The sequence below is a fragment of the Hyla sarda genome, chromosome 1 (assembly GCF_029499605.1).
Source record: "Hyla sarda isolate aHylSar1 chromosome 1, aHylSar1.hap1, whole genome shotgun sequence".
NCBI lineage: Eukaryota > Metazoa > Chordata > Amphibia > Anura > Hylidae > Hyla > Hyla sarda.
In genome coordinates, this window is record NC_079189.1 from 590441265 (window position 1) to 590453850 (window position 12586).

Below are 12586 nucleotides of genomic sequence, written 5' to 3' on the forward strand. Positions count from 1 at the left end.
CGGTCCGGTCCCCACCCTGCGCGCGGCGGGGACCGAAATTCCCACGGGCGTATGGATACGCCCTTCGTCCTTAAGTACCAGGACGCAAGGGCGTATGCATACGCCCTTTGTCCCCAACAGGTTAAAGGGGTATTCCAGGATTTTTTTTTATTTGACTATGCTACAGGGGCTGTAAAGTTAGTGTAGTTCATAATATAGTGTCTGTACCTGTGTGTGACGGTTTTCTCACAATTCTTCTGTGATTTTCAACTCAATATTTATTTTTACCAGCATACAAAATGACTGTTGTCTCAGATTTTTCCCAGGTTGCAATGAGAGGGAGCCTGTTTGCTTCAATGAGTGGAGGGATCGCTTGGTGGGAGAGAGATCAATCTGCAACTAATGCAACAGCTGGAGGCACCCTGATTTAAAACCACACTGATTTGAATGGATGCAGCTCATTTATGTTTCAATGGTTGGGGTTGCTGATGTGTGGGAGGGAGGAAAATGGAATTGTGGGATTTGTAGTCAAAAAAAGAAAACTCAAACAGGAAATACTAGTTGACAAACAGCTAGCCACAGTGTTATGGTAATCTCACAACATTTAGCCACAAGACAAGTGCAGATCCTTCCTAAGCATGTCCATTACTGTCTGCCAGGTACGTACTGAAGTCACCTTATGCTGGATAACCACTTTAAACTCCTTCATTGTATTTGCAGCTACCACCTCTGCAGGAAGAATATTCCATGCATCCACTACTCTCTCAGTAAGTCTCCTATTTCTTAGTCTTATACATTTGGTCAATTAGCAGTAAGTAGGGGACAGATGGACTTATGTTCAACAGATGCCTTTAAAGGAGTACTCTGGGTTCGGGCATGCTGGGAGTTGTAGTTTTGCAACAGGTGGAGACACGCTGTTTGGAAAACACTGTTTAAGGGCCTCCAAAAGAGGATGTCCACACCATAGAACCCCTCAAACTAAACAACTTTATGTGATTTCAATCGATAATACACAAGTTAGAATGAATGTAAAAAGTTTCATCATTTCACCTTTTTCCCATCGAAGGAAAATATTTTGCTCTTGTTAGGATCGGGAATGTCAGGAAAACACATTCTCTTGAGCCTAAAAAAAAAAGAAAACACGTTCTCATAAAAAGATATTTCATATAATGGCACCAACATATTCTGCATCGTTGGACACAGATAGTGAGCATTCTGTTCTTCCTCCTGTTCACTGAGCAGCAAAGCATACACTGTATGCCTCGCCACTCAGTGAAAGAGTAACTGTAATGTGTTGGACAGTTTGGATATGTATCTAGTTGCTGCAACATTATAGATACCCTTTAACATTCACTGTGCAAGGCGCAGAGTCACATTAGAGTCCGAATCGGCAGTGCAAATTTCGGGAGATTTGCTTGTCGCTAAGTTCCCCATCTTAAACACTTTCAGGATGTCTTAGGAATGTGGGAAAACATACAGACTCCTTGCAGATGTGGTCCACAAGCGGAAATTCAGTGCGAATGGGAGTGCGGAATCCCATAGAAGTCTATGGGCTTTAATTTAAGGCAGAATTCAGCAAGTGGAAATACCGCCATGTGAATAGACCCTAAGGCTTAGGCTATGTTCCCACTCCGGAATGTCTGCAAGGAAAATCTCCATATGGACATTCCGGAGACTGCATGGGAATATGCACCATCTCATAGACAGCTATGCATTTCATGCAGAGTCCGTGCCAGAAACTTCTGGCGTGGGAATTCCGCCATGTGCACAGCACAGCAGAATCCCATTGAATACAATGAGACTCTGCTGCTCCGGAATCATCATCAGAGCTCCTATGCGGAATGCCGCACAAAAATTCCGGATGTGTGAACATAGCCTTAGAGAAAACCCATGCCGCCATATTTCTATCTTCTATAGGAAAAAAGGGGCTTTTCCTTGCCCCAAAATGACAAATATGTTCCTGGTTATGCAGCACCCAGATAGGGTTTGACATTGAATTTCTCTATCTCTACTCGTATCAGGCAGAGGAAGATGGCTATGGGTTCCCATGGGTGTACATTCATAGGTGTTACAGGGGTAATAGGCGAATGTCACGAGGGATGGTGTATGGAGCCTGGAGGAGTACATGATGATATCTAACCAAAATAAAGCCATATGACTGTACGTATGTGTAATGTCTGTCTTGGTTGAGTTCAGACATGGACATTGGATTTAGGTTGTGTCTGAACAGTTTGATGTTTCCTGGCAAGGAAATAGTTAAAGCTTTTATCCTTTCACCCAATAGTATTGCGGGTGTGTCTAGAAATCTCCAGCTCAGTCTAGGTTCTGGACTGGTGAATGACATTCTGCTATGAAGCTGTTGGTTAAACACACTTTGTTTTAAATCTACTATTTTTGTCTTAGCAGGCACTTTGTATTTATCTTTGAGATGTTCTGGGTTTTAGCCATGGTTATGTAGCTTGCTCATAGTAGAGTTTAATCTGTGTTTGATTAGTCGGTTTTTAGGATTAGTATTTATTTTCTGCTAAGTAGCTGTTCACACTGTGTGTTTTCTTGTATCCGTTTTCTGAGTTTTTGTAACAAGATATCCCTGTTACCTTTTCATGGGGACTCCAGGGAATTGAGAATTAGGACAAGAGATCTCCGTGGCGGACCCTGGGAGATTGCGTTCTGGTATCAAGACATTCCTGTGTCTACTGGAGGTTATCTGGGGGATTGAGTTTATCATTCCTGTTTTTTCCTGGAGACTATGCAGACTCATCTGTTTTCCAGTCTTGTGTTCTGAACCTAATCTGTTTCTTGGTTATCTGTGTTTAGTATGAACAGTGTCCTATATTTATATCCTGTTTGGTTCATCTGATCTTTAGAGTTTGTTAGTACATGCACTAATCATAGAGTTTATGATTACTAAATTAGTGTTTCCTCTGTGCCTTACCATTGGTCTATAGTGTTCCTCTGTGCTAACTCTGTTCTGTGTCCTCTGAACTTTATTTGTTTTTGTTAGTTATCTGAGTCCAGTATTTATAGTGTTCTATGTTCTTGTAAGTTTTCTGGCTAGTGACCGACTGTGTATTTTTATGTGTTTTTACGGCACTGCACTTTAGCGCAGGGAGGGACTGGCGCCCAGTTGTCGGTCCATCGGTTAGGATGGATGGGCAAGTAGGCAGGGAGAGTGTTTTTAGGGTCAGTTTAGGGCTCACTCCCCCTGTCTTTCCCCGGTCAGTCCTGACAGTATGACTACACAAGAGGCATAACTATAGGGAGGGCAAAAGAAAACACCAGTATTATAAAGGACACACCATAGACATGGTGCCCTGTTACAGATTTTGCATTGGGAACCCGAATTTACAAGTTATCCTTTTGGACTCAGTACCTGTAGCTTGTGAACACTCACCAGGTTCTCTTCCAGCATCCTATAAATAGTAGCGCTAGTGCCAGCGCTAACACCGTAAGGACTGGGGCAAGTATGGAACGTAGCGCTGCCCCGGCTAAAAAAAGAGAAAAGAGAATTATGAATGAACCAGAGGCATGCATAAGGGCTTTTCTTTTCTTCAATATCTGGTATTAGCATGGTTAGGGTTAACAGCTTCCCCCCACTCCTCCTTTTAGGCTATGTTCACACGGGGGTGTTTGCAAGTAAAACCTTTGTGTGGACATTCCCCTGACAACAGAGGACCGCATGGAAATGCGTCGTCTCATAGACTGCAATGCATTTTGGGCGGACTCCGCAGAAAGAATAGACATGCTTATTCTTTCTGCGGACACCGGAATTTAAATTTCAGCGCCAGATGTTTAAAAACAAGTCTAGAACATACAGTAAAAGGTACAGATCTAAAACGCAGATACAGTAACAGATCCATACAGTCCATACGAAAATATGTTAGCAGAAAGATTGCCATAACATAGATGCATATATACACCTCCAAACTCAGTACACGAGTACAATACCGAAACAAGGCCAGAATATACAGTGACATTAATAGATCCAAGCAGAGAACATAGGGGGAGATTTATCAATACCTGTCCAGAGGAAAAGCTGCTGAGTTGCCCATAGCAACCAATCAGATCGCTTCTTTCATTTTTAAGAGGCCTTTTCAAAAAATGACAGAAGCGATCTGATTGGTTGCTATGGGGAACTCAGCAACGTTTCTCTCAAATCTTGTGTATAGATATGGTAAGAGAACAAATCTCAGGACATGGATTCAGTAACGGAACCAGGCCCAAGACATATGTACAGTAAGAAGCCTAGTGCATGGATATAGCACCAGAACCAAGTTTTCTCCATATATACTTTAAAAAAACACAAGCATCAACGCACCAAAAACAATAACTAATCCAAACATACACATTATGGTGGACGGGGTATATCATGATCAAGATGTCTAATGGGAAAAATCACTTTATCAATCTGCCTATAAGGGTGGTTTCACACCACGTTTTGTACTTACGGTTCCCGTACACGGCTGGGAGGAGGGAGGCGGGGCTTAATTGCGGCGCCCGCACTCAGCCGTATAGGGGAACCGTACTTAATGCATGTCTATGAGCCGACCGGAGTGAACCGCAGCCTCCGGTCGGCTGCGTTTTTGGCCGTATGTGGTTTCCCGACCGCAGGCAAAAACGTGGTCAGCCGCGTTTTTGCCTACGGTCGGGAAACCGCATACGGCCGAAAACGCAGCTGACCGGAGGCTGCGGTTCACTCCGGTCAGCTCATAGACATGCATTAAATACGGTTCCCCTATACGGCTGAGTGCGGGTGCCGCGATTAAGCCCCGCCCCCCCTCCTCCCAGCCGTATACGGGAACCGTAAGTACAAAACGTGGTGTGAAGCCAGTCACACACTGTTCTATAGTGACTAATGGAGAATAACAATGCATGTCACTTACTGTCAGTGGGGGTATAAGCCTTCCTAAATTCTGCAGGGGTCTCTCCTCCACCGGTGATGGCCACAACAGCCACCTCGTATTTTCCATTTGGTCTCAGTTTGTTGATTGTGATCTGCATTTTATTTGGATCTCTGATACAAAATTTGCACAAACGAAAGTGACCTGCAAAAACATACTAGTTGTGAGAGATAGATTCTATCATTAGAGCACTGTGCGGTACTAATGTATGTGCACTGTGTGGTGCCATTTTTAATATTTCATATGCCTGTATTTTGGTTGACTATATGGCATTGCTTTGTGTGCTATCCCTAAGCATTTAATAAGAGTGGAGTAGCAGGATTTCGGGTGTATCTTCTTTTTGTAATGTAAGTCCTGTGGGGACAGGCGGCTATTGGGGCTCCCGCTGCAGTGTGATCTCTTACCTAGCTGTGGATAGTCATCAGCTTTGTCCAGGTCGCAGTCCTTCTCTGTATCATTCACATAAACGTTGTACCCAGTAATAAATCCTTCCTGAGACCCATCGGTTGGATACGGTGACCAGTCCAAGAAAATCGACCGAGATTCAATCTTACTAATTTTCACATTTGGCTTCACAGAAGATACTAAAAAAATACAAAAACAACACCTAAGGTATAATGTATTGATGCTGCTATATATAGATTAGGACAAACAGTGCCCTTGATGGGGGGATTCATGGCACCTGGGTAAACAGTTCCAATAATGCCCACACATGTTTCTATTTACCATTTTCCTTAGTGTATCCCTCCGCCTTCTCCAGGAGGTGTTCTCCATCTTCCATGGATCCGTAAATTCTGAAATCGTATCTCACTCCTGGTCTGAAGGTTCCTGAAGATGTAACAGAGGTGTGGTGACATTTTGCATCACAAATGATTGGACACAAGGTGGGTGGGGGTGGGGGGTTATCAAAACCTGGCCAGAGGAAAAGTTGCTGAGTTGCCCATAGCAACCAATCAGATCGCTTCTTTCATTCATGCAGAGGCCTTGTGGAAAATGAAAGAAGCGATCTGATTGGTTGCTATGGGCAACTCAGCAACTTTCCTTTGCACAGGTTTTGATAAATCTCCCCCATGGTGTCCATCATTCTGCTTTTTATATTAGACTTTTTGCCTCCATCAAAGGATCTAAGGGGCTCTGAAAATTGATATTGGGTTTGGAGGACAGAGGGGAATTATTTAGGAGACTGCAACCATCTTAAAGGGGTACTCAGGTGAAAAACTTTATTTATTTATTTTTTAAATCAACTGGCTCCAGAAAGTTAAACAGATTTGTAAATTACTTCTATAAAAAAAAATCTTAATCCTTCCAGTACTTTTTAGGGGCTGTATACTACAGAGGAAATGCTTTTCTTTTTGAATTTCTCTGATGTCACAACCACAGTGCTCTCTGCTGACCTCTGCTGTCCATTTTAGGAACTGTCCAGAGCAGCATATGTTTGCTATGGGGATTTTCTCCTGCTCTGGACAGTTCCAAAAATGGACAGCATAGACCAGCAGAGAGCACTGTGGTCGTGACATCAGAGAAATCCAAAAAGAAAAGCATTTCCTCTGTAGTATACAGCCCCTAAAAAGTACTGGGAGGATTAAGATTTTTTAATAGAAGTAATTTACAAATCTGTTTAACTTTCTGGCACCAGTTGATTTAAAAAAAAAGTTTTCCACGGGAGTACCCCTTTAAAATGGACAGAGATTTCAGCAGAGAGCACTGTGGTCATGATGTCAGCAGAGAGCTCTGTGTTCCAAAAAGAAAATAATTTCCTCTGTAGTATTCAGCAGCTAATAAGTACTAGAAGGATTAAGATTTTTTAATAGAAGTAATTTACAAATCTGTTTAACTTTCTGGCACCAGTTGATTTAAAAAAAAAAATTAAGTTTTCCACTGGAGTACCCCTTTAAAAAACATTGGCAACACTTGAAAGCCACCTAGCTCTGGAGGAGTGTGCCAGAGATTGTTGGATTTTGTGTAAGAGCACAAGGGCCTCCACCCCCATCTTACTACAGAACTTCTCAAACACCGAGAGTAGAAAGACAAGGTCCATCTAAGAACACTTGGTCCCAGGAGTATGGTCAACCATTGTATCCCTACAAAATATACATTGGATAGTGAGTGGGGCAGACTTCATACCCAATGGATTGTTGTCAGGTTTTGGTGACATCAGTGAGATCTGTTGTCAATCCTCCTACATGAATGCCAAGCGTGAGTTATCCATGCCAGGAGGGGCTCCTACTGCCAACCTTGATGCCACTGAAGTATTATCATCTGGTCACAGTGATTATTAGTGTTGCTCGCGAATATTCACAATGCGAATTTTATTCGCGAATATCGCAAATTTGAGAATATTCGCGAATATAGCACTATATATTCGTAATTACGAATATTCTTTTTTTTTTTTTTTCATAGTACACATCACAGTGATCATCCCTCTCTGCTTCCAGCTTGTGTGGTGTAAAGAAGGCTCTAATACTACTGTGTGAGACTGGCGTGCGGATTTCGCGTATGCGAATATTACGAATATGCGAATTTAGCGAATATATGACGAATATTCGTCCATATATTCGCGAAATATCGCGAATTCGAATATGGCCTGTGCCGCTCAACACTAGTAATTATTATGGAGTCAAAAGTTGACTGGTTGCCCATAGGAACCAGATTGCTTCTTTCGTTTTCGGTTGCTATGGGCAATTGGTTGACTTTTCCTCAGCACAGGTTTTGATGAATCTCCCCCATAGTGACTATGATGAGATCACAAATGACAAAATAATTTTTTAACTTTAATGAGAAAATAAGCTCTTTTGATAACATACGAGAAAAGGAATATTTAGGGTTTTATTTTAGTGTTAAGTGAAACTTAATTTGTAGATTTTGAAGACTTTAGCGGTGAAATTTTATTTAAAGGAGTAGTCCAGTCCTGAAAAACGTATCCCCTATCCTAAAGGGGGTCCGACCGCTGGGGCTCCTCGTCATCTCCTGTACGGAGCCCTGGCTCGCTGGCCAGAGAGCACGTGTCGACCACGCCCCAGTGCTCTGGCTTTGCCATAGAGTTGTATTGAGGGGGCGTGTCAGACGCCGCTTCGTGCCGTGGTCGACACGCCCCCTTCCCGCAGGCTGCCGGGGCCCTGTACAGGAGATTGCGGGGGTCCCAGCGGTCGGACTCCCCCCCCCGGGACCTGAAACTTATCCCCTATCTGTAGGATAGGGGATACGTTTTTCAAAACTGGAGATCTCCTTTAAAGAACTCTGGGGAATTATTATTATTTATTTATTTTTTATTGATTTATTATTTTATACTGCTGCATAGGCTATTAGATAATTATGTAGAGGTTTTTGTGTATGCCTTGTGCCTTAGGGAGGGTGTATAACCTCTATATATCCTGATTGGATAGAGATAGCAGCAGCAGTATAAAGATAGAGCTGGGAAGGGGAGGTGTATAACTACTATTATCCTGATCCCATAGATATAGCCGCAGTATACAGATAGAGCTAGGAAAAGTGAGGTCTGGGCAAAATTGATCTGATGATGTCATCCTGTAGTTTACAGGAAGTCAGCTGACTCAGCACTAACCACTTCCTCTGACACATCAAGCAATGTCATTTTCTGTGGGTCAGACTAGTGATCACATGACCCACTTACAGTAATGAAACTCATGAATGCAGCTGTGCTGGAATAAAACAGACGGTGCCTCTTTAAAACTCCAAAATAAAACAATTCAAATAGTCCTGATGAAAGGGGTTGTCCGAACCAAATAATTGAGTCTGAAATCATATTTTGAGCCATGTTTCTGGGGTTGCCCCGATGTCCAATTGGTTTGGGGGCCACGTGATCCCACCTTTATGTGTTTTGCACATGATATTATCTAACTTGCAGGATGAGACTGCAGAGGGTTTGTTTGTAGTCTGTAATGGAAACACATAAGTCTGCATTGGAGCTGTAGACAAATAACAGTGACAATTTAGCAAAATGGTCTTACGTGATTTGATGACGTCGCTCTGGATTGAGGAGTTGTACTTTTTCCACTGAAGGTCACAATGAGGAGATCTGGGCACGGAGCACCACTCCACCACATATCCGTGTACATTGCGCTTGTGCTGCCACATTATGTATATTCCTCCATCTTTGCCGTATGATCGGTCGGCAGCCGTCTGCTCTGTGCCTTAAGGTGACAATTACAGGACACGTGTAACTATTTTTTTCCATAGAATTATCTACTGTAAAATTCCAATAATATACCGTCTCCAGGATGGCAAATCAGACCCCCCGCATAGTACTAATCTATTGTGCTTTAGCCATATTAATATGGTAGAGGGAAATTTGGCCTGTACATAGCGGTGTATTTAGGTTTTGTGCTCCCCTAGGCCTGACCTCACCTTTTTGGTAAAATAACCAACCCCTTTCTCTATAAACTCCACCCCTTCCTCTTTTAGCCCCACCTCCAAGGGTATTTAGGCTAGTCCAGAAGTGCCACTGTGCCAGTGATAGCTGACTCGTACACACACCCCAGCCGCTGCCCCCTGATAAACGGAAGCCCTTGGTTTAGGCCTTGTTGGCCTAGTGAAAGGGGTACTCTGCTCCTAAATATCTTATCCCCTCTCCAAAGGATAGGGCATAAGATGTCTGATCGAGGGGGTCCCGCAGATGGGACCCCGTGATCTCTGTGCAGCACCTGGCATTTGTTTAGAATGTCAGGTGTCGGCGGCGGGGGTTGTGACGTCACACCATGCCCCCTCAATGCAAGTCTATGGGAGGGGGCGTGGTGGCTGCCACGCCCCCTCCCATAGACTTGCATTGTGGGGGCGTGACGTTACACCACGAGGGGCGTGGTTGTGCACCAACTGTTGGGAACAAAATGTTCCGAACGCTGGGGCAGATACAGAGCTGCCTATACATGACTTTACGAACAATGGTGGGTCGGGACTTCTGTGTATGGTGGTGATCGTGGTGGAAACAATCGAGAGTATGCAAAAAGTAAATCCCGGCACTCACCAGTAATGTCGAATAGGTTTATTCACCTTATTATGTCAAGGTAAATGGTACAGGCCGCGTTTCGGTGTATGTACGCAGAAAAGTGTCCTGTACCATGTACCTTGACATGATGATGTGAATAGATCTGAACTTATTCAACATTACTGGTGAGCGGCGGAGTAGTCAAGTATGGGATCCATATGCACAGTTCCTATATACTCTGGTACTATATACTCTGGTGCTCAGTCACAAACAGATCTCTCTGTGTTTTCAGATACAACCAAAAAGAACTTACCACTTGCAGCTTTCGCAGGGATCCGTAGCTCAGCAGGCGGCGATCCTCCGGCTTTATTGTGGGCGGTGACATTGATAGAATACGCTTGTTCACCTAAAGATATTGAGAAGCTTTTCACACCTGAGACGCTGCTCTCTCTTGCCTCAGGGGCGCCCTCAAGTGGCCGGATTTTTATATTATAGTGAGAGATATTTCCATTGGCCTTAAAATGTGGGGAAGGCTGAAAATAAGGAAACAACGAAAAACGGTGAAATTACCATGTTAAAAACAAACAAATTTAAAAAAAAAACACAAAAAATATGTGAAACGTGGGTGCACAAACTTTTCCATAATCGTATATCAGATGTGAGAATGTAGCAGAATGTCGCATTACACCCCTTCCTCTGTAGCCCAATCTATTCAACTTTCAGACAAAGCTGTATATCAATGAATAGCAGGTGTTTTCCTATATATATATATATATATATATATATATATATATATATATATATATATATATACACTCTTTAACATAACCCAGCTGCTGCAGAACATCCTTAGAATAATCATAGGAAAGTTAAAGGGGTACTCCAGTGGAAAAAAAATGTTTTAAATCAACTGGTGCCAGAAAGTTAAACCAATTTGTAAATTACTTCTATTTAAAAATGTTATTCCTTCCAGTACTTATCAGCTGTTGTATGCTTCACAGGAAGTTCTTTTCTTTTTGGATTTATTTTCCGTGCTCTCTGCTGACCCCTCTGTCCATGTCAGAAACTGTCCAGAGCAGGAGAGGTTTGCTATGGGTAATTGTTTCTGCTCTGGAGAGTTTTTGACATAGACAGAGGTGGCAGCAGAGAGCACTGTGGTCAGACTGGAAAGAACTACACAACTTCCTCTGGAGCATACAGCAGCTGATAAGTACTGGAAGGATTAAGATTTTTAAATAGAAGTCATTAACAAATCTGTTTAACTTTCTGGCACCAGTTGATAAAAAAAAAAAAAAAAAAAAAATTTCCACCAACCTTTAATTTTGGCCACTGATTTATTGGCAAGAAACATTTAGTCTCCAAAGCAGATTCTGTATCGCTGATGTGTAGGCACACAGAATGTGTGCTGTTTTGAGTAATTTCGTACTGCCTCTTTAAGAAATTAGTGTTTCCGTTTTACAGTTTCACTTAACCCTTAGGCTACATTCACATGTCAGAATTTCCATCCCGGATTCCGCATTGGAATGTCCGCATGGAGATTTTTCGTTCAGACATTCCGGATGTGAGAACATGGCCTTAGTAGAACGCATTCACCTATATACCCATATAAGGTTTTTTTTTTTTATATGCTTGAACAATTGTCCTTTGTAAAAATATCATTTTATTACCATAAAATATTTGGCAAAGCAACAAAAAAAAAAAAAAATTATTTGTGGGGCAAAATAAAAATAAATTAAAAAAAAAACATAATTTTTCAACTTCTGGGGGTTTATATTTATATGCAGTGTGCTTTACAGTTATGTCATATATATATTGTAGGTCCGTACAATTAAAATGATACCCATTTTTTATAGGTTTTGTTTTTTTGTAACTTTTTGTAAAACAAATGAGTATGCTTAAAATTGTCCTCGTCTGGCCCCTATAAGGGTCTATTCACAGGGCAGAAGTGCCGAAAACGGAATTCCGCCTCAAATGAAAGCCTTATACACTTCTATGGAATTCTGCACTCCCATTCACACTTCTGAATTTCCGCTTGCGGAAATTCAGAAGTGTGAATGGGAGTGCGGAATCCCATAGAAGTCTATGGGCATTAATTTGAGGCGAAATTCTGCCGTGTCAATAGACCCTCACTCTTTTATTTTTCTGTATACGGGGATGCATTTTTATTATTATTATTATTATTATTATTATTAATACCATTATTATTTCGATGGGACTTTTTTAAAATTGTATTATATTCTGGTATATAAAGTGACTAAAATCAGAAATTCAAGTATTTTTTTTTACGTTTATGCCATTCACTGTGCAGTTTCATTAACATATTTTAATAGTTCTGACATTCCTGCATGTCACAATCCCATATATGTTTGCTTTTGTATTGAAAAATGAGAAAAGGGGGTGTTTAAAGCGGGACTCCACTCCCCAGCGTTCAAAATATTTAGTTCCGGATTCTGGGTGCTGTGTACAGGCTTCTGGGGTCACCCTACCTCCTCAATGCAAGTCTATGGGATGGAGTGTGATGGCCGTGGGGAGTTGAGTACCCCTTTAAACTTTTATTAGGGAAGGGGCTTCAATTTTTGAATGCACTCACTGAACAATGTTGGGCTATAGCACAGCATTGAGTAGTGTGATAGGCAGAAATAACATTGGACGCACAGCGGAGGTCCAAACAGCCCCACTAAAGGAACAGCGATACAATTTTAGCCAACTAAAGTTCAGCAATTAACTTTGATAGCGGCATTTGAAGGGTTAATGACAAACATCA

The 12586-nt window shown here is 42.1% G+C and overlaps 1 protein-coding gene across 7 annotated transcripts in view; it reads right to left on the reverse strand.

Annotated features, from left to right (window-relative positions):
• The window catches only part of OSMR (oncostatin M receptor), a 93427-nt gene that overhangs the window by 8711 nt on the left and 72130 nt on the right, over positions 1-12586 (reverse strand). For all 7 annotated transcript variants that reach the window (XM_056546118.1, XM_056546162.1, XM_056546127.1 and 4 more), the window contains 7 exons: positions 10136-10355; positions 8849-9031; positions 5607-5708; positions 5285-5464; positions 4863-5024; positions 3374-3467; positions 1030-1102 (listed from right to left, as the gene is read on the reverse strand). In XM_056546118.1, coding sequence (XP_056402093.1) covers positions 1030-1102; positions 3374-3467; positions 4863-5024; positions 5285-5464; positions 5607-5708; positions 8849-9031; positions 10136-10355 — 1014 coding nt within the window. The remainder of the gene's footprint in view (positions 1-1029; positions 1103-3373; positions 3468-4862; positions 5025-5284; positions 5465-5606; positions 5709-8848; positions 9032-10135; positions 10356-12586) is intronic.